This window comes from Salvia miltiorrhiza, chromosome 1 (genome assembly GCF_028751815.1).
Source record: "Salvia miltiorrhiza cultivar Shanhuang (shh) chromosome 1, IMPLAD_Smil_shh, whole genome shotgun sequence".
In the NCBI taxonomy this organism is placed as follows: Eukaryota; Viridiplantae; Streptophyta; class Magnoliopsida; order Lamiales; family Lamiaceae; genus Salvia; species Salvia miltiorrhiza.
Genome location: NC_080387.1, coordinates 47,301,610 through 47,327,944, shown reverse-complemented (window position 1 = coordinate 47,327,944; position 26,335 = coordinate 47,301,610). Strand labels below are relative to the sequence as shown.

General features: G+C 34.7%; 5 protein-coding genes across 7 annotated transcripts; 2 read left to right on the top strand and 3 right to left on the bottom strand.

Annotated features, from left to right (window-relative positions):
* Positions 1-1,209: 1,209 nt before the first annotated feature.
* Positions 1,210-7,303, bottom strand: LOC130987824 (probable polygalacturonase). Its single transcript, XM_057911523.1, has 5 exons — positions 6,429-7,303; positions 5,006-5,126; positions 3,680-3,928; positions 2,153-2,306; positions 1,210-1,995 (listed from the first exon to the last, which is right to left on the bottom strand). The coding sequence occupies exons 1-5, from the start codon at positions 6,897-6,899 to the stop codon at positions 1,470-1,472; spliced, it is 1,521 nt and encodes a 506-aa protein (XP_057767506.1). The 5' UTR covers positions 6,900-7,303; the 3' UTR covers positions 1,210-1,469.
* Positions 7,304-8,806: 1,503 nt separating this feature from the next.
* Positions 8,807-10,243, top strand: LOC130987813 (photosystem I chlorophyll a/b-binding protein 6, chloroplastic). Of its 2 annotated transcripts, XM_057911509.1 has the most exons (5): positions 8,807-9,065; positions 9,143-9,298; positions 9,372-9,409; positions 9,514-10,028; positions 10,109-10,243. In XM_057911509.1, exons 1-5 carry the CDS (start codon positions 9,013-9,015, stop codon positions 10,124-10,126), a joined length of 780 nt encoding a protein of 259 aa, XP_057767492.1. In that variant the 5' UTR covers positions 8,807-9,012; the 3' UTR covers positions 10,127-10,243. The 2 variants fall into 2 exon arrangements, with proteins under 2 accessions (XP_057767492.1, XP_057767482.1); XM_057911499.1 differs by having other exon boundaries at positions 8,906-9,065; positions 9,514-10,243.
* Positions 10,244-13,035: 2,792 nt separating this feature from the next.
* Positions 13,036-14,471, top strand: LOC130987803 (protein LURP-one-related 6-like). Its single transcript, XM_057911489.1, has 3 exons — positions 13,036-13,631; positions 13,715-13,957; positions 14,034-14,471. The coding sequence occupies exons 1-3, from the start codon at positions 13,398-13,400 to the stop codon at positions 14,175-14,177; spliced, it is 621 nt and encodes a 206-aa protein (XP_057767472.1). The 5' UTR covers positions 13,036-13,397; the 3' UTR covers positions 14,178-14,471.
* Positions 14,472-15,377: 906 nt separating this feature from the next.
* Positions 15,378-19,130, bottom strand: LOC130987789 (membrane-bound transcription factor site-2 protease homolog). Of its 2 annotated transcripts, none has more exons than XM_057911477.1 (11): positions 18,969-19,130; positions 18,755-18,881; positions 18,598-18,663; positions 18,442-18,508; positions 18,250-18,336; positions 17,621-17,724; positions 17,005-17,152; positions 16,829-16,909; positions 16,289-16,741; positions 15,887-16,201; positions 15,378-15,750 (listed from the first exon to the last, which is right to left on the bottom strand). In XM_057911477.1, the coding sequence occupies exons 2-11, from the start codon at positions 18,850-18,852 to the stop codon at positions 15,586-15,588; spliced, it is 1,584 nt and encodes a 527-aa protein (XP_057767460.1). In that variant the 5' UTR covers positions 18,853-18,881; positions 18,969-19,130; the 3' UTR covers positions 15,378-15,585. The 2 variants fall into 2 exon arrangements, with proteins under 2 accessions (XP_057767460.1, XP_057767451.1); XM_057911468.1 differs by having other exon boundaries at positions 18,755-18,884; positions 18,969-19,120.
* Positions 19,131-23,242: 4,112 nt separating this feature from the next.
* LOC130987782 (uncharacterized) lies at positions 23,243-24,266 on the bottom strand. Its single transcript, XM_057911458.1, has 2 exons — positions 24,120-24,266; positions 23,243-23,790 (listed from the first exon to the last, which is right to left on the bottom strand). The coding sequence occupies exons 1-2, from the start codon at positions 24,130-24,132 to the stop codon at positions 23,432-23,434; spliced, it is 372 nt and encodes a 123-aa protein (XP_057767441.1). The 5' UTR covers positions 24,133-24,266; the 3' UTR covers positions 23,243-23,431.
* Positions 24,267-26,335: the final 2,069 nt, after the last annotated feature.

The following is a 26,335-nucleotide window of genomic DNA, read 5'->3' as shown; positions in this document are numbered from 1 at the left end:
TTTGCAGATGTGTGAAGCCTTAAACTTTACCGGACGGTTATATTTTTCCTTTTTTCTTTTTTATTTTATTTTATATCTATATTAATATGAGGAAACACACACAACTTGCGTCGAGCACCCAAACTCTCATAAGTCCAAATAAATCAAATTTTGATTTATAAGCCACACATTTTGATTTTCCCTATCCGAACTGTGATTATTTCTAATGACGATTTTTTCAACCTTCTAAATAAGTGACCTTTTAAAGATTCAATTGTTTAAGAAAGTGACGTTTTTGCATCTCTAGGTAACTTTTCTTTTTCATTTAGGGTAATTGGTGTATAAATATACGAATTTTACTCAATTTTTGATTTTTAACATGAACTTTAAACCCTACTTATAAATACATGAACTTTACTAACTTTTGGTATTTAATATGAACTTTAAACTTATTCAATTTTTAACTCATTTTTCATTTTTTTCCAAATTAAAGTTGATTTAGAGTGCGTGAATCTTGGACAATTTCTTACTATAAAAATTAACACTGTTCAATTTTGACCCGTTTTTTATATTATGAATTTTTAAATTTGGCTTTCTGAATGACGAAGTTGACTTTCTGAAATCCCCAAATGTTAAAGATGACTAATGATTAAAGAATCTTTAAACTTTGATCCGGTTAGGCGTATTCCTTTATATTTACGGTGGATTTGTTGCTTCATGCATCATTCAATTGCTCTTCATCTACCTCCACGTGCTTTGACTAATTGACTTTGTCCTCTCAGACCAAATGCTCTTCTAATTTTCCTATTGCAAATTTGCAGGATTCAAGAAATTATTTTTGAAGTAAAAATAAAATAAAAATTACTACTTCACATAACCAAAAAAAACGCAAAATTGTGACCAACTTCACTCGTTTAATAAAAAATTTCCTTCAACTTATAAAATTTTTGGAAAAGAAACGTCACTCAATTTGTGTCTATAGTGAAATAACTCAGTATACGAATTAATGCCATAAACCTAATATTTTTTCTGGGTAAGGATTAATATTCTGATTAAATACCTAATTTGTTATACGCTTAATAAGTATAAGAAAGCCAATCAGTATTATCAACGTGCAATCGTATATTAACACAAGATATGAAGATTATAGAATCATTTAAAGCAAAATATATATTGCAGAAGAGGCAATGTAAAGCCCCTCAAAATAAAAATAAAAAAGGCAATGTAAACTATGAGAAAAGATAACTTCGTGTATTATATGCTGTGAATGTATATGCCGAAAACTATGGTATATACAAGATTTGGATACATAAAAACATCAGTATGATCAACGCCTCAAAAACAACAGCCTAAAGGGGAAGAAGCTACTAACCGATCATACTTAGCACACTGTCCCTTCACCCTTGTCTTCCAACTGCTCTCGACATTCTAGGAAACGACACCGGTCGGGGAAATGGGGCCCCACGACAAAGAAAATGGCTGGAACCGGTTCAAATATCATAATCTATATCGGAGCTATTCTGGGAGGTCGATCGCCTGACCAAATTGCCCGCCTCATCGTACAAATCGAGGTTATCGCAGGGAGCTGGAAAAATGGTCCCTATGACGCGGCCTTGAATGTAAGCGCACTGGAATATGTGTTTCTTCTTGTTGGCAAGTCCAACTGACATGTCCCGGAAGGTGACGTTCTTCACAGGGATCTCCGCACTCCCTTGGATACGGACCGGGACGCGGACAGCTTCACCGTGTATCGAGGTGTAACTTATGTCCTCTAGTACTGGGAAAGCCGTGGGGTCGTATCCCATGTCCGGATGCTCGTTGTAGTCCGTCTTTATCACGATCCCTACTCGGACAGTATCAAATGTCAGGTTCCGATAAGTTATGCCCCGAACGTACCCTCCTCTTCCAGCGGCTGTCTTGATGCGGACAGCTCGCCTTGATTTCCATATGTGGATGTTCTCTATGGTGATATTTGATACGCCACCCGACATCTCACTGCCTATAGATATTCCCGCACTGTCATTCAAGAAAATCGGGTTCATTAACGCCAAACAAAAAGTTTAACATGCTAGGAAATTACGAACACGTTTCAAGATTCAGTGATAATCCAAATACAATGCAACGACTAGTCTTTATGTTTATAAGCAAATGACATTGCTCTTTCAACCCTCACCTGACATTAGAGCGAACAACAAGGTTCTTGATGAGTATATTCTTTGATGGTCGTCCGTAATCAACTCCATACTGATCCCATCCACTCTTTATGGCGATAGCATCATCTCCAACGCTTATGTAACAGTCCTCAATCACCATATCTTCACATGAATCTGTTTGTCTCAATTTAATTAGCTTCATTCAGACAAACAGATACGAAGAACATAAAAGCAATTCGGTTCTCAACATTTAGAACAGCACGAGGATATAAAGTTGTTAGGTTCTTCTAGTGACATATACTAAGTACTGGCTTCAATTTTTTACATCAGTTAAGAATGCTTTAACTATCACTAAATCTTATCAACATAATCTTTTTAATGAAACAGACATTTTCATATTATATCTGATATTTTCATCCAGCACAAACTGGAATTATCTCCCATAATCTTCTCATAATCTCTCATACGATCTTCTTCATGGCCTCTATAGAAACATTCTCCAGTTCAATATGCCCAAGAAGATAATATTCTATAGAAACATTCTCCAGTTCAATATGCCCAAGAAGATAATATTCTATATATGACTACTCGATTACTTGTGCACCACCACTTATGTCCATCCAACACACCTCCCCAGGAAATGCATAGTCACTGCTCATCATCTGCTTTAATATATCCCACTCAACAAACCCGTACTCCATTTCTCTTGATGATCCCAAAGGAATGACACTGCTCCCGTCGGTCCTGTTGAGTAAAGAAGCTTCCATATGTCTTCAGTTTATGCCAGCCCCCGGGGACTAGTCAGGTCACTAAACCCTTGAGGAGCAGGCAAAACCTCCCACATGTTATGTCAAAAAAAATCATGTAGAGTGATTTTCTAGGCTCCTGAACTGACCATAGCAGCAAGAAGACAGTTGAATGCTCTAGTTCAGAAAATGAGATGTACAATAATTAGTGTTTTCACTCGCAAGTAGAAAACGCCAATTTTCCAGAAAGTAGATAATCAGTTCAGAGAATTCTAACAGTTCTCAGCACTCCATGAATCTTATCAACTGTATGTCCTAGAAGATAAAAAGTGGTGCTTTTACCCCCAAGTAATTCACTGACTCCTAAGTCGTAATAAACCCAATTGTTCAGACTACAAGAAACCTTCTCCTCAACCCATGACTGGCCCTTCAACAAAGAAAAACATAAGTATGGGTGTTCACTTCCTGAATTTAACAGTAAAGGGGTCTAATATTATGGCCCTAGGCATTACATTGCAAGTTCTGGCAATAAAGTAGAGGTAATCCATGCTTAATGGATGAGAAAATCCAGGGAGCTCTTTAAAGTATTTACAGTAGCCAGCCACCATTTTTAACAGATGTTCAATTACGTCACCTCCATGCATGCGACTAAGACATAATAGAAGAGGAGGCCCCTATATCCAAACTAACTAATACATTTATCGAACATATAACAAAGGATGACGAATATGTGCAACAATAATATTGACAATTTAATCACCTGATGTACCCATGCCAGACAAAATAAAAGAGAAAACTTACCAGGATCTATGCCATCAGTATTTGGAGCTTGAAAAACTGGTGCAAGGATGGTTAAATTCTTTATCGTCACATTCTTGCAGTCATATGGATGAAGGGTCCAGAAAGGAGAGTCACGTAATGTTATGTTAGATATCAAAATGTTGCTCGACCACATAATCTGCACAAGTGGTCCCCTCGTGTGATTTAGAAGCTTCTGTCGATACTTTTTCCACCATGCTTGACCCTGGCCATTGATGGTGCCATTATGCCCTGTAATGAAGAAGACTCAATGGTATTCACTAATAAGATCAAAGTGTATATTTGCAAATGCAATGACTATTAGGCACAGCTTAGGAACTAGCGGACTTTTAAATTTTTTCTTTTTGCAACATTCTGGGCAAAAATTGCCGACTTGGAGCCTGAAACTTGTATATAAAGTTTTATCAGTCTACTCATCCATTTACCTGATGTATTAAACACATATTGACACACATCCCATGGATGTACTAATTTTTATTGTTTTTGTTTAGTGATTGCTTAAGTATAGACGTCTAGGTTTTGACAGGAATTCGCAAACCAATTTTTTAAAGCTGAAACAAGTAAAGGATAATAATCTTGTAACTACCTATTATGCACAGCCACAGTGACACACGCAGCATAAAAACAAGCAAGGGGGCAATTTCTGAGACAGTTGTGGCATGCATGATTGGTATATACATAAATCCATCCATGCAATATATATATTTCAAATAAAAAATTAATAAGTTAAACATTTGACAGCATACAGACTGAAATATGATATTCCATATTCAAGCATAATAAGATTGCATAACAATTATATAAACTGAGGGTGGTTGAGAACCATATTTATGTTGAATTCAACTATTCAAGTACGAGATCTTGGAAAACAAGTATAAGTGATAAGTACGATTGTTGGAGGACAGCAGAAACGGTGTAACCTCAAGAGAGAAGCAAAAGTAGTCCTGGATTTAAACTTAGCTTCCAAGAGTTTATTGACCCAAAACCTTTCAACAAAAAAAATTAAAACGAAGTGAAAATGTGTGAAATATTTCAGCCACTTCCCGCCCACTGTTGCCCACTTCATAATTCTGGAAATCATTCAACAGATGCTGCACCCATTTATAAACTCCGGGCGTGTTTGGCAATTGGCACCATGAGACACATTTGATAAAGTTTATTTGGTGTCCATGCATTGTAGGTACTACTCTCCTCTCTACAAGCAATATCACCACTCACAAGCAAAGATATTCAATGGAGATGTTAAAACATTACTACAATTATTACCATAAACTATATTAGGAACACCCACACACCTCCAATGCTAACCTGTGATTGTAACATCTTTAAGGTGCTGGCCATGGATTAGACTTCCATATCTTGGTCCAGGATGCTCTCTGCCATATCCATAAGAAGGCAATGGAGGCATAAGAGGCCAATACTTTTCGTCCTTCAGAGGGGGGGAAAAAGCAATAAGATCAATTATGAGAATAAGAATTACTGAGATATATTTGCCTCTTCAACTTGTTAAGCTACATGAGAAAAAAATAACAGAAATGCACAAACAAGGCCAGACAAAAGATGGTAATAGGAGGAATGGAGGATTATGGAAAAAATAGATAGTACTAAATTTGGCATATATCCAGAAAAAATAAAAAGCATGCTACTTAGCACACTGATCATGACTTGTCCATTTATAGAGAGTGATGAGTGTGCACAAAGATTCAAGGATTCATTTCGGAAGTCTGAAATTATTTTGATTGAAATTTAATTCTGTGTGCTCTTGGATCACTAAGCAGCAAGTCTGACAAAGGTTTACTTGAAAACTGAAAGACCCCTACCAATTAAGCAACATAGATATGTAGAGTATGTGGATCTTATTTCAAACCATAATACATCTCTATACCCTGTTTGTTACAAGGATTTTGGTTCTTAAACAGAAAGTAGATGGCAAGGAGGGTAATTTTGGTTCTTTCCGGAATCCCGAGTAAAAAGAAAGTCTCAGGAAACATTCACATTACTGGAAAAGTCTAAAGAAAATATCAGCCCATTCGCTTCCTCCCTCCCCATTGATTCTACACATTGTTGTCAGTAAACCATCAAACAGGTTCACAAATTGTACTATTTCTTTATTCCAACTATTCCTTTTACTCATAAAATCCCTTGAATCAGATAGAACTTCAGATTCTTATACGAACCACTTTATATAAAGTTTTTTTGCATGTTTTGGCTTCCATTATTTGGAAGCTTCTTATGCTAACCCAGTGAAGATCAGTAATGGATTTAAATTAGTGAATAGATATACTTCCTGCTAAGAAAAGAAAAAATTGCTAAATACCTACCTTCATGTTAAATCCACACAAATCTCCTAATAATATAAATATAATGTACAAAAATATATATATATATATATATAGAGAGAGAGAGAGAGAGAGAGATGCACAAGTTCAAATAATTTTATTTAGCTTTTATATTTTTTGAGAAATAATGGATTCTTTAGATCTTTATAATCAACGAAGTGATAAGTTCAGCTTACTACCGAAATCAGCCTATTATGTATGCAGTTATTGTCCCCCTAAGAATAGAACTTCAATCCTATGAACAAAATCAAATCTTTGTCACTCATACACACAGACCTAGAAAAATCAAAGCCTAGAAAAGGAAGAAAATATATCAAACTATAAAGGAACTTCAAAATTCTAAACCAGAAACGGAAAGCAGCAAATTTCCAAAAATTAAAACAAGCACTCACATCAATGCCGAGTATAACAGCACCCTCAGCAAGGAACAGAGTCATATGACTAGTCAGATTAAACGGAGCCGTCAGCCAATTTCCCGGCGGCACATTCAGCTGACCGCCGCCCTTTTTCCCGAGCTTGGAAATCGCCATCACCGCCTTCTCAAAAGCCACCGTGTTCAGAGTCACCCCATCGCCCACCCCTCCAAAGTCGGTCAAGTTAAACGCCACCGGTCGTAGCTTGGGAAGCTGCCGCAGCGGAAAAGCCCGCCGGAAGATCGAGAACCCACCGGCGGCGGCGTCTCGCTGCCAGTACCCGACGGTGATGAAGAAGGCGAGACAGAGGGCAGTGAGGAAGGTCTTGTGGGTGGACAGGAAGAAGACGAAGGCGGCTGGGATCCAACGGCGGTGGTGGTGGTGATGGTTGGCCGCCGACCTCCGCCAGAAGCACGGCGGGCTGGATGTGGGGGTTAGCGTCTCCACCATCTAATTATCGGATTGAATGAATTGCGTGGGACGTTGAGGTTTTGAGAGAATTAGGGCGAGCATGAATTGGTTATTGGTATACGGATCGCGGAGAGGGGTTTTGAATTTTATGAGTTGAAAAAGGGGAATGATTTGGGGGGGAAATGGGAATTGGAGGGTGGAAGGTGACGATCAAGGAGCAGTAATGGGTGTGGGATTTTGAATTGTGTTGGTGAAAGGATTGAGACAGTGAAGTGTATTAGAAGCCAAGTGAGATTCAGACGCAGTTTTCCGATGGGATTTGGAGGAGCGGTGACGACGCTAATATGCTGTTACTCCGTTTCCGATTTTATCTTCTTCTTTTTTTCTTGGCACCATTTTTTTCTCTTCGCAATTTCTGTTTATATCATGTCACGTGCATAACTAAATTAGTATACGATTATATATATAAAGTACGAATCATTTATTAATATTATTAATAATTATTATAAAATAACAAGATCATCTAAATTCCTTGAGGTTGTTCTTTTACTTGCCTCGTGAGATTTTTTTTTTATTTTTTATTTACTGAGAAATGTTTGTTTTTGGTTATACTCCCTCCATCTTATTACAAATGTCTCATTACAAATTTACAAGTGTAATATTCTTGACAACATAGAGGACTCGAACAAAGATTTTTGATTTTAGACATTAATCTCTTATCGCTTGACCAACACACATATAAGTTCTAAATACTTATAAATTTATAAAATAAACTTAGTCAAACACCCTCGTAATCTAATAAAACTTGGTCGTTGTATCACTGGAAAGTATGTATAAAGGAAAAGTTCTTCGTTAATAATGTCGTAAACCCATAATCATTCACGCCTATTTCACCATTAAACCACTCGAACTGTCGAACACTAGATGGGGTCGATTGTTGATATTAATTTGAATTCAAATATGTATATTTTAAAGTCAACCCTCAATTATCCTCAATTATCCTTTTTGAAAGTGAAAATAGTTGTTGAGGAGTTGCAGTATTGGCATGTGGCACAGCCCCACATACAGTGATGAGAATAATCAAAAAATGGACAACACATTGTCAAAAATAGCAGCAAGGAAGATGTCTATTTGAGGGTACAAAATCAAGATCAGAATGGTTAGTCAAATAGGTATAGAGTAACAGTCGGTTGATCTGTAATTAGTTTGAGCTGCTGCTGCTCAAATGTCTGATTCGGATGATTTAGTAATTAATCATTTAAACTTCAATTAATCAGTAATTTAGTCCAATAGATATTATTTCTTGTATTACATATTTAAACATCTTGTATTAATGCCCAAAACCTGAGGTGTTGGGTTCGAGTCATCAATCACACATTCTTTAATTTTTTTATTTACGTATGCAATTTATCAAAATAAAAAATACCCATTTGGATAATAGATATGGAGCTCTTGCTTTATCAAGAGTTTTATTTTTTTTGAAAGAAACAATAAATTAATCTATCATACTTGTATAGCGTAGGCAAACAAGTCATTAATACAAGTAGATGCCATTCATTAGGTGAATATATATATGCTCAATTCCCATGACAAATCCAAGTGAGCTGGTCTGCCTGGTCATAACTTACTTAGGTGAAGTCAATATACATTATATGATGACTGTATTTACTCTTCATCATATTAATGCAGTGCAACATGAATGCAGAGAAGTCGAGATATTGTAGCTTGCTACGAAGTGGGCTTCAACCAAATAGAGTAGAAGAATAGGCGCAGGCCACACTTACTTGAAACTCATAGGCCCAATTCATCCAACCGTACAAATATACTCCCTCCATCTTCGAACAACATGCCACGGTGTGGACGACACGAGTTTTATTAAATATTATATGAATGTAGAAGGATTTCACTTTATATAATAAATAATGATAAACATGATTTTTTTGTGTGTGAATAAGTATAAAAAATAGAGGTAGAAAGTAAAAGGATGTGTAGTATTTAAAAATGGAAAATGCATAATAGGAGTATTATATTAGAGATGGACGAAAATGAGAAAATGTGTATATTTATTAAAGATGAGAGTATAATATTTTGTTAGGAATATTATGTCCACAGGCTTGTGTGGATAAGCCATCTTCAAACCAACATTTCATCCATGGCTCTAGCCACCGCCGCTGCTGCATTCTCCGGCTTCCCCACCACCACCAGGTCACCTTTTTCTTATTATTAGTATTACTATTATTGACTCTAACATCAATAATCATTCAAAAATATATAATAAACAGAGAAATTCCAGCATCATCTCTCCCCGGAAAGACAGCCACATTGCGGCGGCGCGGCCTGAATGCGACAAAAGGACCGTCGAGCGTTTGCCAGCCGCTCCCGCCCGACAGGCCGCTCTGGTTCCCCGGCAGTTCTCCCCCGGAATGGCTCGACGGCAGGTATTTATATATGATCATCATCTATATGCACCTGCTTTTGCTTAAATCACTAAATCAATCTCATCCATTACAGTCTTCCTGGAGATTTCGGATTCGACCCGCTCGGATTAGGTACCCAATTCACAACACCACTTTTTCGATTTGTAGCAAAATAGATAAATTTTTGAGCAATTATAGTAATCAGATAATTGTGTTTGAATTGTATTTGGGCACAGGATCGGATCCGGAGCTGCTGAAGTGGTTCGCGCAGGCGGAGCTGATGCACGCGCGGTGGGCGATGCTGGGCGTGGCCGGAATCCTGATCCCGGAGTGGCTGCAAGGGCTGGGATTCATCGAGAACTTCTCGTGGTATTCGGCCGGCGAGAGGGAATACTTCGCGGATCCGGCGACGTTGCTGGTGATGCAGCTGGCGCTGATGGGGTGGGCGGAGGGGCGGCGGTGGGCCGACATGCTGAACCCGGGCTGCGTGGACATGGAGCCCAACCTTCCGCATAAGACGAAGCCCAAGGCGGACGTGGGGTACCCGGGGGGGCTGTGGTTCGACCCGATGATGTGGGGCCGCGGGTCGCCCGAGCCCGTGATGGTGCTCCGGACTAAGGAGATCAAGAATGGGAGGCTGGCTATGCTTGCTTTCCTTGGCTTTTGCTTCCAAGCGGTTTATACCCATCAAACCCCCATTCAGAATTTGATGGCCCACATAGCCGATCCCGGCCACTGCAACATTTTCTCGGTTCTCTCTCTTTCTATCCTACTTCAATTTCACTCATTTAATTTGATTCGCTCATCATTCATCAATCTTTTCTTTCACAGGCTTTCACCACACACTGAGATGCTACCCTCACTTTGGAGGGAAATGGATATAGATCCCAATGTATACGTCTTGTTTCGCTTTTAATGTTCTGCTTACCCCACTCATATCAAATACTATATCGCCTTTTAACTCCATTTTCTCATTTGTTTTCAAATTTTATTATCTAATTATTTATTAATTTATTAAAAAATATATCTCATCTACTTCCTTCCTCTCTTAAAGTATGCATCTTTTTATTCTTTTATCATTTTAGATTGTCTCACAAAATTTGTATTTTTCATTTTTGAATATTTCACCATAATTTTTTTATTTTTCATCTCTTCTTTTCATATTTATTCACAAAAAAATCATCGTGACTAATATACTCTCATCTAACATAACACTTAATAAAATGAGACTAATTTTTCACTCATAATACACTCTTATCTAATATTCTTGAAACCCGTACAACTTACTCTGTCGCATATTTTTAAAAGACGGGAAGAGTATTTTGCATGTATGCTGCACAAGGGCATTGTTTATCTAATGCACGCTTTTTAGGTAGGAACGAGTTTTGCTTATTACCACTAAATGCGAGGATCAATTTTAATTTGGGGATCAAATAACCTTGTTTCACCACCGTAAGTTAATTCTAATTTTGTAACACACAAAACGAAAGATGAAATATTATTCGGGAATAATGCAAGTATAGTCGTGGAAAGAAAGACCAACTACATTGCGCGGTGGCTCAATCTACACATATAAAATTAATAGCTTTCAAAAATAGAATAATAATCAAGTAAAATTAGCTTTTATCAGACCTTAAGATATTCAGAATTTTTAATTCATTAAAATAAATAAAAAATTAATCTTATTATTTTTATCTATCAAAATTAATCTTCCGAAATAAGTGTGCTTTATATATTTACCCTTGTGTCACTGTTTCCAAATAAAGCGCAATAAGATGAGGGATTCAAATCATAATACCATACAAGCAGCGATACTAAAATCAAGATTATTTTTCCGCCAAAAATCACCTTAATTTAGAAATAATTTTTTGTTTTTAATTCTTTTTAATTCATGTCGTCTGCTCTAGATAATAATAATAATAATAATAATAATAATAATAATAATAATAATAATAATAATAATAATAATAATAATAATAATAATAATAATAATAATAAACATATTTATGCATATTATTGAATATAAATATGTATATACATAAACAAATTTATGCATAGCACTATATGTGACCCGTCAGGTGACCAGCGGTGGGAGGCACTTGACGGGTGGCATAGTCCTATCCATATAATTGAACACATATACATAAATACACATATGGTTTTAGTCCATTTGATGTCTGTTATTTTTCCTTGTTGATTCTCCTGGGCGTTGCCACTTTTGGGCAGCGTTGTGTATGAGATACTAGTTGATGTGTTATTTACAGGTTGAGGGTCTGCCCCGTCCCCCCACTCTCTAATTGTATAACGTTACACACAAATATGTATAACACTATGCGACCCGTCAGGTGACCAGCGATAAGAGGCACATGACGGGTCGCATAGTCCTATGCATGGTTGTATGCAAAGCTATGCATATATGAGTTTATGTTTATGCATATTTGTGTTCAATTATATGCATAATTACGGAGGCGGCCGGAAAAAAAATCCACAAAAGAAAAAAAAAACTTTAATATTTTTTTAAAAAATTTAAATTTTTATTCCTATTTTTCTCTTGCGTGTATTTTGTCTTAGAAGGCCTCTGCCACATGTTGTGTGCTTAGTGAGTCACATAGATAAAATTCGTGTGAATGTCTGAATTTTATGTAAAATACGTATGAATTTGTTGTGTAAATGTATGAATTTTGAAAAATAAATTTTTGCTATCTAGCTTCGAACTTAATTAGGACCATTAATTTATCTAACAAAGTAATGAATCAACCGTAGATCTTGATGATCTAAGAGCTGAAAATGGTTCCTATTTTTTATTTTAAGATGTGCTTTTATTTTAGTCTACCCCTATATAATCATCAAATAATAAGTCATTATACGGACCTCTACATTACATAAATTAATGTGGAAAATATATTATATTGTACGCAACCGAGAAGTTTATACTATATACATAATAAATGTAGAAAATATATTACACCGTATGCAATCGAAACCTCTACATTCTATAACTATGAAAATTAAATATACTACATCGCATACAGAAGAAATTGAGTGGATGCCTCGACGTTACCACTTTACATATCTAAATCATGCACAACTTGTTAATACACACAACTATAATAAATGGCCTTCATGATACACGTCTCGACTTAAAATATCGATATTCTTTTCGAAAACAATTTTTTATTTCGTGTTTCACTACATATATACACGTAGGCGTCGTTTATCTAAATCTAACATTATGCATTTGGCTAGTCATCAATGCGGCATGGTACATAGTTGTACTTGATCTATATCACCAGATCATATGTCTCGTTTAGAAAAGCTAATGATCTTTACTTTCAATATACTAAATTAATCAGAATCGTATATGACTCTTCTCATCATTAAAGAGGGTTTGATTTACACGCTTTTTTCAAACTTGAAAATCATCTATAATTATAATTATAATAAGAGTTGAATTAATTATGAGTCGCGTACGTCTCCATAAATCAAACTTGAAGAAGCTACCAAAGTTATATTTCAATCAAAATTAAGAAATTTAATTTGATTCTAGCAATTGAAGACCAAAACTTGTTCAAACGATTCCCCTAAAAGCTGGCCGTTAGGCAGCCAGTTTTCAAAGAAAGCAGACGTGAAACTTTAGAAAATCAATTAATGCACTAAAAAGGCAATATTATAATACACTTCACGTCGATTCCAAATATCAAAATCTTGACAAAACTAGCAAAATTAAATAGTTCTTATATGTTGCTGCAATATTGCTTTTAAAACCAGACGTTCGTAATCGTGCCGTATCGTTATCATTACCATTATCATTAATATTTCAAAAGAATTTAGTTATTGTTTCTGCAGTGTCCGAAGTGAAATTTGAGACCATATTTCCAATTATGCAACGCTTTTCTATTTCCACGTATTTAGCAACGTATACTCAAAATTAGTTTTCATACTGTATTTCAACACTGAAACGAGATTCGTTTGTGGCACAAATAGTCAAAAAGGATTATTGCCAAACTCCATCGAATATATATAAACATTCTTGCACCTTGCTTTTGCAACAATTCACCCTCTCTATAAATTCAAAATATTTGAGCTGAACTTTTCTGGAATAAATCGAAAGCGTTGAAAAATGGCTACAAAGAAAACTGTGTTACCAATTGTGAGCAAAGTCTACTGTGCACCTACCGAGGTGGTCCTCGCCGTGAGGCGGCGGCCCAACGTGGCCAACGGTGGCGGCTTCGTGGTGGCCGACCCGACCCAACGGATCGTGTTTCGCGTCGACGGCTGCGGAGTCCTCGGCAAGAAAGATGAACTCATTCTCAGAGATGGAGATGGAAATGCTCTGCTGCTCATCAGGCGTAAGGTGCATTATGTTAATTTTTTTCCATATATATGTATAGTAATAATAATTTTTGGTGAGTTAATGTTAATATATTTATGTTGAAGGGAGGAACAATTGAGGCACTAAGCCTAACAAGGAAATGGAAAGGGTTCGCGTACGACTTCGTAGGATCCGACAAGCTCGTTTTCACCTTAAAAGAGCCGAACTCGTGTTTTTCGGGGCAAAATAGGATCCGAATCTCCATCGAATCCAAGGAGCTGTGCAGCCACGGAAGCTTCGAGGTGCACGGCGACTTTCCCGGCCGCTCTTGCACCGTCGTCAGCCCCATGGGGGACGTCGTCGCACTCGTAAGCATTATTACTCACTCTTATTTAGATAAGATTCATTGCAAGTATAATTTAATTGCTTTTTTAATGTTGACAGATTGGTGTAAATAAGGAGTTGCAGCGATTGATGAGGAGCAGAGATATGTATCATGTGGAAATAAAGGCAGGATTCGATCAAGCGTTTGTTTTCGGAGTGATTGCTGTTCTTGACTACATATACGATGGATCTACTAGGTGTTGACTGTTGACCACTTTTATTCAAATAATTCAACGTTTGCTAAACACTAAGAATATGTTCATATTCGTTGCGTTGATGCTATTTATAGTCAGTCGATCTGTGTTTTTTTTTCTTTTTCTTCTCCTTTTTGGAATATTAGTCGATGGATGCATTTGATGTTTCGAGGGGAAAAAAAGTTTGTTTATCCGTTTGTACTTTATTTCTTGTTATTCAGAGGTGGGATTCACTTGCCCATAATTTTTTATGTGTTGTAATAATATATTTTTATAAAAAGAATTAGAAAAACATTATATGTTACTAGTTAATGATTGGATATGCATTAGGGTGTTTAGTAGTTAAGTATGTCAGCCACGCAACGGAATTGGGATGTTCTAGTGTTTGCTTTTTCTTGATGTGCACGGATCATATTCATCTTCACCAGGAAGGATTGAAAATTCACCAACTATTGAATAAAGGGAGATTCCTTCAATAAAAATGATTGGTGCATTATGTATATACATTACATATACATATCTTGAATATCCAATTTTATCCTAACACATCACGCACCCATGTTATCCATATTTTCCACATGCTGAAAAAAAGAGTGTCAAGATTGTGTGTGTGTTGACCAAATGATAAAGGATTAATGTCCAAGACCAAAGGTCTTGGGTTCGAGTCCCCTATGAGGCGACCATTAAATATTTTTATTTAATACTATTAGTTTATCAAAAAAAAAAGTGTTCTGATTTGAGATAACAAGTATAGTTTTTGAATGTTGATGTCTTGATTTGTCAAAAGAATGGGTCCATTGACCTTTAGTGATGAATGAGGCTAATAGTTGAGCGAAAATGGAAAGTAATGCAGAAGTTGGGAACTTTGAATTTGCAAGCAGGTGCAAAAAAAGTAGTATTGGATTTACTATAAAAGATTGGGAAAAAGGAATAATAGCCATCCTATTCATGACATCCAAAATGAAAAAAAAAAAAATTGACGATAATCATAGGTAATACTACGTAGAAAATCATTGCGGTCAAAGTAGGTGATAAGAGAAACACAAAATTGTCACATAAATATGATTTTTATTGTACCTAGGTTTACCTATAATCTAAGTCACCTAAAGTCCAACTTGGATGTGACTTAATGAAAGACCTGTTTTCCAAGATGGTGGGAGAGTTACGCTAGTTTTATCCATTTTATCACAATCATTTTGACTCATTTGTATTGAGAGAAACATACGGCTAATTAATCTCATGATCTGCAGTTACCCCTTTGAAAAAAAAAAAATGATCTGCAGTTACTCTATGATATGTCTCAACAAACCTAAGAGACTTTGCAGAATCAGTTTTAGCTGCTACTCTTTCCCTGTCTACTTTCAGTTTCTGTAGAAACTTCTGTGGTATAGATAGACATAAATCAATGCAAAAGCAGTCTAGCTCACAGAGACGAATATTGTTCGCAAGATCAAAAAGGCGCAAATTACCGTCCCTCCGTAAAGGCAGCATCGTACTATTGATTGCTTCATCCTGGAGCTCAGAAAACCAAAGTAGTGCAGCAAAGTAGCCTCTAGAATGGATTCACCATCGAGGAAAAACACCTGATACAATGGAAAGATTTTAACTTCACTTATACGATTTAAAATCAAGTAGGTTGCCAGTGCATCAGCAAGCAAAGAAGCGCAAAGTTTACAGAACCAGATGCAAGAATCAGTTCCTAATGGTTGTGTGATTTACCGGTAGGCTGTTGAGTAGAGCAAGCACCATAGAGACGTGGAAGGAACACGTGAAAAATCTCTCCAACAGATCTGGAAGATAAGCGATGAAATACATTGACAGACGAGGCTGATATGACGTCAAATGAATTGACTGTGCCATCGAGATGAGATCACCAACAAAGACAAAAGTCTGAAGGCAGCCTCTTTCTCCACCAATAGCATGCTGGTTTTCCGAAAATAAACTTCTTCCATGGTTGAGGCATTCCAATCTAGAATATGTAATCTCAACCCATCCTAAACCTGGCATTTGCACCGGCATCAAGCATGATTCATCCTGTTTCCAGAAGTGTATAGACCATTTCAAGTCAAAAGTAGATTATTGCCAATAGATTTGACGGCTTTTAAGAAGGAGGCACACTACCTCTGAGCAAAGGCATCCGCTATTATTATTTGAAGCTTGCACGGGATCATGGGCACATTTCCTAAGCTTGATAACATCCTTCGCATTCAAACAATGAATAGTTTCTCCACTTTCCTGATGATTGGTTTTGTTGCCACCATCACCATACTTGCTCATATCGGGACAGGTTATCGGTGCAAAGGCAAAAAGTTCATTTGGACAATATGTTTCATACCCTGTGAATGGAACATGTATGCTCTTTTCAATTAAATAATGTGGAACACAATAACTTTTTCGCATGTTTGCTATTCCACTAGATTGACCAAAGGAAAGTGGGGGAGTCTGCTTAGTCAAAACAGTAAGTTTCTGCTTCCATTCTTCAGCAGTATAAACACGAAACTCATCCAAAGAATGTATAACATCATATGGTGAAAGATAACCCGACAACGGTGACATAGAATGAACATCTAAGACCTGTGACAATGCGGTTCTCAGATGAGCTATGAGGCATCCAAAACAATTGACAAACTCATTTCATAAAAAGATGCTTGTTTTTAGTACCATGGGGCTTTCACCGTGTATATACAATGGACTTAAGATGAGTGGAAGAAGGAATAAAGCCAACGTGCAAACTCCACAAAACTGCAGAAGATGACAGTAATTAGGTCCAGCATCAGGGAGTGCAACTATACACAGACTATCAACTATTAACAGAGAAAAAGGACTTGTGGACTTACTGCAGCATTGTGCCAAATACCAGCACAATATATACGAAGGGAAGCCAGTCCAGGCAATAACTGCAATGATGCATCATTAAAAGCCACCAAAGCTCCTGGAAATACCAGAGCGAAAAAGAAAGCAATATACTCCATCTGCACACCTTCACTGCACCAGCAAGGAATTGAATGAACAATAACCCTCATTAGATACATTCTTTAGCCAAAAACTTTTTAGTTCTATCGGTATTCACAAGTGAATTGTTTATTATGACAACTGCATAAGTCATTAAGTTGCTTTGTCTTAGTAAAGCAAGACATGAATTACTCATAACAGCAAGAGTGCTCGACCACTGGATCATATATATTTGGCATTTCCGGAACAAGAATCGCCACCACCAAAGAGCTATATAAGGAACTAAAGCACACTTCATTTGATGAATAATCCATTGCAACTCACAAATAAAACTCTTCAAGACTTTTTACTAGAAACCCATAATTTAGTTCCCTATGATACAAACAATGACATTCTGCTAGTGTACGATAGCCCATCGGCGTGACAAATACAGAAGTATTATGCCTTTTACAATATTATTAGGCATCAAGAAGTGCCAAGCGGCAGAGGGAAAATCTTAACCTTGCTGCTGCAAGAGCATGGCCAAACTCATGCACCATTACGCACACGAAAGAAGATAAGCACAAGAAGCCCATACTGGACGGTGACATGTTCATGCCAGCAGTCTGCACAAGAGTAAGTAAAAACTGCAGTATCTATCAAGAAGGTCAAGTATTACATAGAATGTCAAAATAGCCGCCTCTACAGAATGTTAAGGCAGGATTTATGAGCTAGCCACTGGTGTCTTCAACATCACTGAAATGTCAAAATAGCCACCCTTCCCAAAAGACTAGATGTCAATAAATTGCCCCAAATGACAATCTCATAAGTTGGGAATTGGGATGCACAATATCCATCTAAGAGGAAGCAAATTTGCAACGACTGAAATAGATAAATAAATAAAAGACACTCATAGTCCATAGACACCATAGACCACAGATGACGGATTGATCATGCATGCTCAGAGATAGTTGGATTTGGATAGGTCAAGTAAGAACCTAAAATTCCATTTCAGCTAAATAGAAATGATAAAAGCAAAGGCACTCCTTTTTCAGATAAATTTGCCACGTTGCTTGTAGAAGCAGCATCACAATCCAGATACAACAGAAGTAACCTTAACAACATATTCTGAAGGAAGATGTAGCACTAACCAAAAAAGAAAGCCCGAATGAGGAGTCACCAGACCGTCCAATTCCAGCATACAGAAGAGTTGCTTTTGCCATTTCACAAAGAATAATCTTGCAGAAAGAGAAAAGAAGACAAACAACAAAACAATAACAATTGTAAGGACAAGCTTATTTGTTTCGAAGAAGGAAGAGGGAAAATGCTAAAAAGTCACTGACTACTGTAGCTCCAATGAGGGCAGCCAGGCTAAACCCAATCCCAATGGAAAACCAGACTCTCAAGATCCTGCAGAAGCCAGAAGATGAACTATTGCTCCATCAAACCAAAAATATCCCCCCAAAATGAAAGGAGAAGCAGAGATAAAAGGCACAAACCTAGAGTGTCTGCGACCCAAACGAAACAATAGCTCATTGAACGCCATACACTTGAAATCACAATACCTACACAATTCGATAATTAAATTATATGGTATCACGCAGAAACCAACAGCTCAATTTCCAAATTCCAAGTAATATACGAAGTATGCTCTACCAGCAAGATACGGTATGAGAGAAATGCCTAGCAGGGCGGCGTAAAGGCAGAAGCGTTTGATCGCCCCGCCGTCTTCCCCCCCGCCTACCATCCATCATGCCCGGCGGACCCTATTGCTGCCTTTCTTCTGCTAGCGTTACAAACAGTGAGCTTCAATATTGCATCCGAATTCAGTAACACAAAATCTAGTAAATAAAAGGCAACAAAAACTTACTACAGGATTCTGAATTCAGTAGCTTATTCCCAACAGTAAGCTTCAATTCGACGGCAGCCAAATTCTATTTTCCCGGTCTGTGTAACAACGCAAGGGAGAAACTAGAAAGTGGCGGGGGGAAGTGACGTCGTTTTGAGCGTGTTTCAGTAACGGCACATAATTAAGGGGATTTTATTACGTTTTACTATTATGGAGTAATATATAAAAGAGGAGTTTTCTCACTCCATTTTTTTCTTCCATTTTTTCTCTCTTTTCTCCCATCAATTTTTTTTTTAATTATTTTTTTCTCTTTTCTTTTTATAATTTTAATTCTTTTCTAAACATTGTCAAATTTAATTTATAAAAAAAATTTATAATTTTAATTCTTCTCTAAACATTGTCAAATTTAATTTATAAAAAAATATTCAATGTGTATCTTAAGTTTAAGTTCGTCAGAAGATCTTTAATATGGTATAAAAATTATCAAAAAATAATTTAAAACGAATAAGTTATTAAAATTTTAAAATATTTTCATTATCAAATAATTTAAAATAATTTAATAACTATAATTATCATTATACTTTATACATAATTGAAAATTACGTTTTTAAATTCGAAATTTTATTGAGTAATTAGTATTTTATTTTTAAACCATATTTTGCATTTATTACATTTTGTTTCTGTTTATTATTTATATTTATTTATTTAAACATATCATTTAATTTCGATTTCGCCGTGCATCGCACGGATGGTCGTACTAGTACTTTTCTAAATAATAGTATCAAATTTAATTTATGAAGAAATATTTAATAAGCATCTTATGTTTAAGTTTGTAACAAATATCAGTCAATAAAAGTCAACGATTTGACAACTATCAGTCATAAAAGTCAACGATTTGATAACTATCAGTCAATAATTCATCTAACCGCTGAATGCCTATATCATCTGACTGCTCGGACGGTTAAATGATTTTATTGGGCGGTCATATGATCTGGATGGTCAGATCATATGACCGCCTGATAAAATGATCTGACTGTCCGGTGAAATGATCTGTCCGTCCGAGCAGTTAGATGATCTAACCACTCATCAATCAGATGAGTTCTTGACTGATAGTTGTCAAATCGTTGACTTTTATGACTGATAGTTGTTAAATCGGTCAAATATGTAAAATTTTCACAAAAAAACCAAACAAATCCATTCTTCACATAATTTGAACATAAAATACTTAAGTTTATAAAGTATAATATTTTTCATATACTATAATTTAAAAAATAGAGCATTTTTGCCCATTAACACAAATGGAAATATGTCAACGTTCAAATTAGATATATTACTGGGGAAAGAAATCCGATCTAAAATAAAGACTCGTATTTTGTTAATTATAGTGTATCTAGAAAAAATAAATATAATTTTAATAGGGAAAAAGTGTCGAGTACAATAATACATTGATCTTTACTTTGGTTCAACAAGTTCTTTAGGGCTCATTTGTTTGACAGCAAAGTAATTATTAAAAGAGAATGTTATTCCTGAAAAAAATGAATTATTATATGAAAAATGAATTTTAATAGATAGATTCTTTATTTTGTGTTTGTAATAAATTCCTTATTTTGTTTTTTTGGTTACTATAATATACATTATTAAGGTTAATTATATGATTTATAATTCTAAAATTAAATTCAAATTTCCTTATACAACAACAACATGATTCATAATTCTAAGAATTGAATTAAGAGATACTTAAAATAAATAAATCAATATTAATAATTAATAATAATAATTCTACCTCGAGATTATAGTTAAATAGACTAAATTATTAAATTTAGCATGCGTGTGTTGGCCAAGCGATAGAGTGCTTAATGTCTAAAACCAAAGGCCCTAAGTTCGAGTTCACCGTAGTGCGATTTTTAATTTTTTTTATTTAATATTATTAAGTTATAAAAAAATATTGAATTTATAAATTCAAGAGTATGGTGGATTTGGATTATCGAAAAGCAATTTATCTAAGTTAAATGAAATTTAACATGTTATTCATTGTTTGTTACTTTCGGTGCAACATTATACTTAGGGATGGCAACGAGCTGGATCTGGACCGGGTCTGGCCAATATCATATTCAGATCCATTTTCATATACCAGATCCGTGAATCTGAAAATTTTGGATTCAGATCCAGATCCGTCAAATCCGCGGATCCACGGATCCAGATCCATGGATCTACTATTTTTAAATTAAATTAAAAAAATTTCACAAAATCAACAACATCTAATTTCCATCATGAAAAATATAACACAAAATACTTTTATCTATTACTTTTAGTTTTTATTCTTTTGAATATAATTTATTTATTATTTTTAATTTTGTTAATATTATTAGTAAACTAAATATAAATATAAAAAAATATGTAAAATAAAACAGATTCACGGGTCGGATCTGGGCCGGATCCGGATCTAAAATTTCAAGATCCAGATCCATATCCGTTTTCAAAACTGAGATCCAGATCCAGATCCGTCGGGTCCAAAAAATTGAGATCCATATCCGTTTTTTACGGATATGGATCCACGGACCTGGACCGGGTCCAAGATCCACTGTCATCCCTAATTATACTAGGGACTGTCAATGAATCTCCCGATCGATGTGGCTTCTTCTAATTACAAACTAATTATGGAAACCCTACCGTTTGACTTCCGTCAACACTGTTAGGGGTGAGCATTCGGTTATATAGTTCAGTTTTTGCTAAAACCAAATCAAATCATATTTTAGTTCGATTTTTAAAAAAAATCGAACCGAACCGAATTAACCGAACAAACCGAACAGAATTAACCGAAATTTTTATAATTAAAACCGAACCGAACCGAACCGAACCGAAAAACCGAAATTTTTGAAAAAAAAAACCGAAATTTTCGAAAAAAAAAAACAAAAATTCCAAAAAAAATATAAAATTAAAAAAATATTAGAAGTTAGATATTATAAAATTATAATTAAAATATTGTATATATATATATATATATTATAAATATAATTCGGTTTTTCGGTTTTGTTCGGTTTTAAAAAATTCGAACCGAACCAAATCGAAAAACCGAAAAAACCGAACCATATTTTAAAATTTCGGTTTGGATCGGTTCGGTTATTCGGTTTCGGATTTTTTGCTCACCCCTAAACACTGTTACTATTTGTTCGAAGACCAAAAAATAAATTTAGATACTTTTTTAGTAATTTCTCCAAAAAAAAAAATAGAAACAAAATTAATTATCAAAACGATCGATTTGTTATTGAGAGTGCATAATTAATTAATTGGTACATATATATTTCGCTAATTTTAGGGATACAAGATACAAATCGTATAAGACAAAAATTACTATATGTTCAACCATACTACACAAATGGATCGGATTAGGGATGTAAATGGGTTGGGGTTAGATCAAATACATTACTTTCTCATCTCTTTGACCCATTCTAAAAATTCACCTTCAAATCCGACTCCGTATGGGAATTATCTGGTGGAGGAAGGATACCTATTAATAATTTTTTTTATATTTTATTGTAAAACAATTAAAAACAAGTATTTGAATAACAAATATATTGATCTACCACACTAGCATAAAATTCACAAAAAAATATTAAAATAAATAAAAATAGCTCAGATATGTTCTTTAACATCACAAAATTAATTTAATTTAATATATTTTATCAAGTCGGGAATCTATATCCCATAACCGCTATGAGTCAAACCTAGGCATGAAAGTATAAACTCAATTCCAATGTCCTCGAATCCACCATATTAGGGGCAAGTACCCACAGATACCAAAATTCACGAGCACAATTGTCATCCTTAACTCAAACTCAACGTGAATCTAACACAATCACACAAACAATGAAACATGATCCGAATTCAACCCAAATCCAATTCAAACTCAAATCCTAACTCATGATTCACGCGAGTCCAAACCAAACGGCAACTCACATTCAAATTGGGTCAAACCCAAGTCCGACCTATGTGTATTGTCGGCTCACGCACACTCGTATAAATTAACTAAAGTGGTCTAAAATAAATCAAGTCTCATATTTAGCTAATTATACCAAATTTCTATATCTAGAAACAAGGCAAATTTTAACATTAATTACATTTCGGTTGATTATATATCAATTTTAAGCATATCATTAACGTATATAATTTAAGTTCTTTTATGAGTACTCATCATCACAAACACAATCAATGGAGAATTTTTTTTTCGCAAAAAAAAAAATGTGGTGGAATGCATTTCAAGCATAACTATAACAGAGTTACCAACAGTCAACAACAGCGAAAAGTTGGAATATATATCCACAGAATTTAAAACGTAATCTACAAAATATGTTGGCATCAAACGCAAAGTAATATTATTCGAAATTGATTGAAAAACAAACATATATAAGATGATACTAGTAGATTGTGGCATGCCTAAAAACACATAACTTGATACCAAAAATTGAAAGAAACAGTGTTGTTAATTATTTATGTTTCTCCATATACTCTCTGGCAGATATTAACCAAGGGTCTGTCTTCATGCGCTTCCACATTCTGTTTTGCTCTCTTATCTTCTTTTTCATTTCTTTTGAGTTATTTACAGCAGGCGGCAACACTGTGATCTTTTCTGGGAATTTTACACCATAAATATGCTCACAAGCCTTTCGCTTACCCTCTTCTGACGCCGAATTCAAAATCAAATATTTCAATGTCAGCTTCTCCATATCAATCAACAAAGGACCCATTTGATCAGGCTTTCCATCAACCACTTCCATAATTTTATGAAACTCTCGGAAAATCTGAATTCCAACTTCATCAACATTACAACAACTCTTACCATCTCCTGCAGTATTTGGAAAATAAGACTTAATGAAGATTATTTCCATTTTATAATTATAAAATCATGATGCTTATATATGTATGCCTTATTCTTATATATGTACGCTTTAAACAATATAATATACAATAATGCATCAATATTCAATTAAACCTAAGAAAACTGCTGCTACTAAAAAATAAAAAACTGCGTCATGAAAAAAGTCGATAACGACTGCTCAGAGATCTTCTGGAGTCGAAATTTAAAAGCAGCCAAAAAGATTGATTAAAAATTGAAAAAAAAAAAAAAAAACTTTGGCCAACATGTAATGTAATAAAATGGTTCATAAATTTTACCTGTTGAATCCATTGAGATATGAGCAACTGAACACGGAAAAAAGAAGGCAGACGATAACAAGAAAAGGCGACAAAGGAATGCCAGACGATAAGAAGAAAAATGTAAGATTTTGACGTATGGGATTTGTTTATAAAGCCAATTAGATTAGATATATATGGTAAATTAATTCTTCTTCTTCTTTTTTAAAGTTATGGTAAATTAATTCAAAAAAAAAGAAAAAGATATATATGGTAAATAACCGCTCCATAAATTCCGTGATTAAAGGAATATATACATCAGTTACAGAAAACTGCAACTATATAATTCTAATCCTAAATAAACGTTTATCTCAAAAAAAAATCCTAAATAAACGTGATCGATTGCATATTATATAAGTAAAAAAATATGAAAAAAAGATTTACTACCAGTAGATTTGTGCGAGATTAATTCCTATTCCTCAAAATTATCAAATAATGCGTTTTGACTTTCATAGGCACTATTAATTAGTTCGAAGACCAAACACAATTTTTGATTTATTTTAGAGTAATTTCCCTATATATAAAAAAACAGATTTTTTTGAGAATATATAAAAAACAGATTTGATTTGAAACTATCGATATTGTATTAGGGTTCAGTCCATCCAATTAGAATTTATAAATATTTTTTAAAATGTAACTTACATAAATTATTAGGGTGTATAATTGTTTAAATTTCAAATAATAATAATAATAATAGTAATTTCTTGAGAAAATACAATAATTTTATTTTCAGAATAAATGTTATTAATATAATAAATTGGATAATCTAACACGAGTAATGAGATGTTCTCAAGGAATATCAAGCCGTGCGAATTTTTATTTATAAATAGTGAGGTCTGGAGTTCAATTCCAACGCCCCCTCCTATCCCAAGTTGAAAAAAAAAAAGACACCACGAGTAATGAGACATCAAAAGCTATGGAACAAATGATCCGAAACTCTACCGAAGTGGCTAACACTGCACCCATAGTGGATGGGTCATGGGTGCATGACTGTCACGTGGCTACGACAAGAAAGATAAGCTTATCTAATGTTGTTGTCATATGTCTGTGTTCTTATGCTCTCAGAGATTTGCTTTTTTTTGTTTTAGTCGTTGATGCATAAATACACTAATTTTAGATTAATTTTAGTTTTTAACATTAATTTGAAAACGAGACAAAAATTACATTAATTTATTGATTATAATAATGTTAACACGAATTATATTTACTTTAATACGATTCGAGACAAACCAAAATAAATATCTTATAATTTAATATAATCTGACAATTCAAATTCGTGTTAAAATTACTATAATTTGATTTGTCCACATCAACATTACGACATGCTAAGTAAGCATTAATTTGGTCGAAAATAGAATTCGTGTTAAAATTACTACTACAATCAATAAATTAATGTACTTTTTGATATTATTTTTAAGTTCATGTTAAAAATCAAAATTGATCCAATGTTTTATATTTATGAGCCAATAACCTTAATTTTGTTAATAAGACATAATTTAATTAAAATAAATGTTGTTCGTCAACATCTATCTATATACTATTTATTATATAGAATCTATATAATAGTATATCACAATCTTTATAATTTCTAATAACTAGAATCTAATAACAACCCCGGATTTTATAAATAGTAACTTCCTTTCAGCCCAATTAATAATTTCTAGATCTGGAAACTATGTTTTTGTAACTTCCATTTATTATATAGAATCTATATAATAGTATATCACAATCTTTATAATTTCCAGCCCAATTATTTTTATAACTTCCGTTTCGAATAATTATCTTTAAGCCTATTGATAACTACCATATATAGCTCTGTGGAAAAAAAAAAAGAATTACCAATCTTACGCAAGGATGTTGGTGTTTAACGAAACCAACACCTAAACTACGGAATGAAAGGCGTAAACTATACCTAGTAAAGTTGATCGGAAAGGATGAAGTAACAATCGGAGAATCGAGCACGAGAGCAAAATATAACTGTAGTATTCAAGAGCAAATGATAGCGTAAAAAATGTAATACACGAGCACGAGGCCTATTTATAGATTACAATTGAGGGTAAAAAGGTAAAATCGATGCTAGTGCATGCGTTTGACGTGATTGAAGGGTATATCAGGAATTTCATCTTCACGCGGGAAAATCCTCCGCGTCTTTGGCGATCCTTTTGAAAGAGGCGATCTCTCTGGCACGGATGACTTCC

What these genes read in the sequence shown, in the direction of transcription:
- LOC130987824 (XM_057911523.1), bottom strand. Translation starts at nt 6,899, where the DNA reads ATGGTGGAGACGCTAACCCCCACATCCAGCCCGCCGTGCTTCTGGCGG. An exon ending in CTGTTATACTCGGCATTGAT is followed by an intron (nt 5,127 to 6,428) that starts GTGAGTGCTTGT and finishes CCCCCTCTGAAG; the next exon opens with GACGAAAAGTATTGGCCTCT. An exon ending in GTTGTTCGCTCTAATGTCAG is followed by an intron (nt 1,996 to 2,152) that starts GTGAGGGTTGAA and finishes CTTGAATGACAG; the next exon opens with TGCGGGAATATCTATAGGCA.
- LOC130987813 (XM_057911499.1), top strand. Translation starts at nt 9,013, where the DNA reads ATGGCTCTAGCCACCGCCGCTGCTGCATTCTCCGGCTTCCCCACCACC. An exon ending in GGCTTCCCCACCACCACCAG is followed by an intron (nt 9,066 to 9,142) that starts GTCACCTTTTTC and finishes TATAATAAACAG; the next exon opens with AGAAATTCCAGCATCATCTC. An exon ending in CCGGAATGGCTCGACGGCAG is followed by an intron (nt 9,299 to 9,371) that starts GTATTTATATAT and finishes CATCCATTACAG; the next exon opens with TCTTCCTGGAGATTTCGGAT.
- LOC130987803 (XM_057911489.1), top strand. Translation starts at nt 13,398, where the DNA reads ATGGCTACAAAGAAAACTGTGTTACCAATTGTGAGCAAAGTCTACTGT. An exon ending in TGCTGCTCATCAGGCGTAAG is followed by an intron (nt 13,632 to 13,714) that starts GTGCATTATGTT and finishes TTTATGTTGAAG; the next exon opens with GGAGGAACAATTGAGGCACT. An exon ending in TGGGGGACGTCGTCGCACTC is followed by an intron (nt 13,958 to 14,033) that starts GTAAGCATTATT and finishes TAATGTTGACAG; the next exon opens with ATTGGTGTAAATAAGGAGTT.
- LOC130987789 (XM_057911477.1), bottom strand. Translation starts at nt 18,852, where the DNA reads ATGATGGATGGTAGGCGGGGGGGAAGACGGCGGGGCGATCAAACGCTT. An exon ending in TCTCATACCGTATCTTGCTG is followed by an intron (nt 18,664 to 18,754) that starts GTAGAGCATACT and finishes CGAATTGTGTAG; the next exon opens with GTATTGTGATTTCAAGTGTA. An exon ending in TTGGGTCGCAGACACTCTAG is followed by an intron (nt 18,509 to 18,597) that starts GTTTGTGCCTTT and finishes TGGCTTCTGCAG; the next exon opens with GATCTTGAGAGTCTGGTTTT.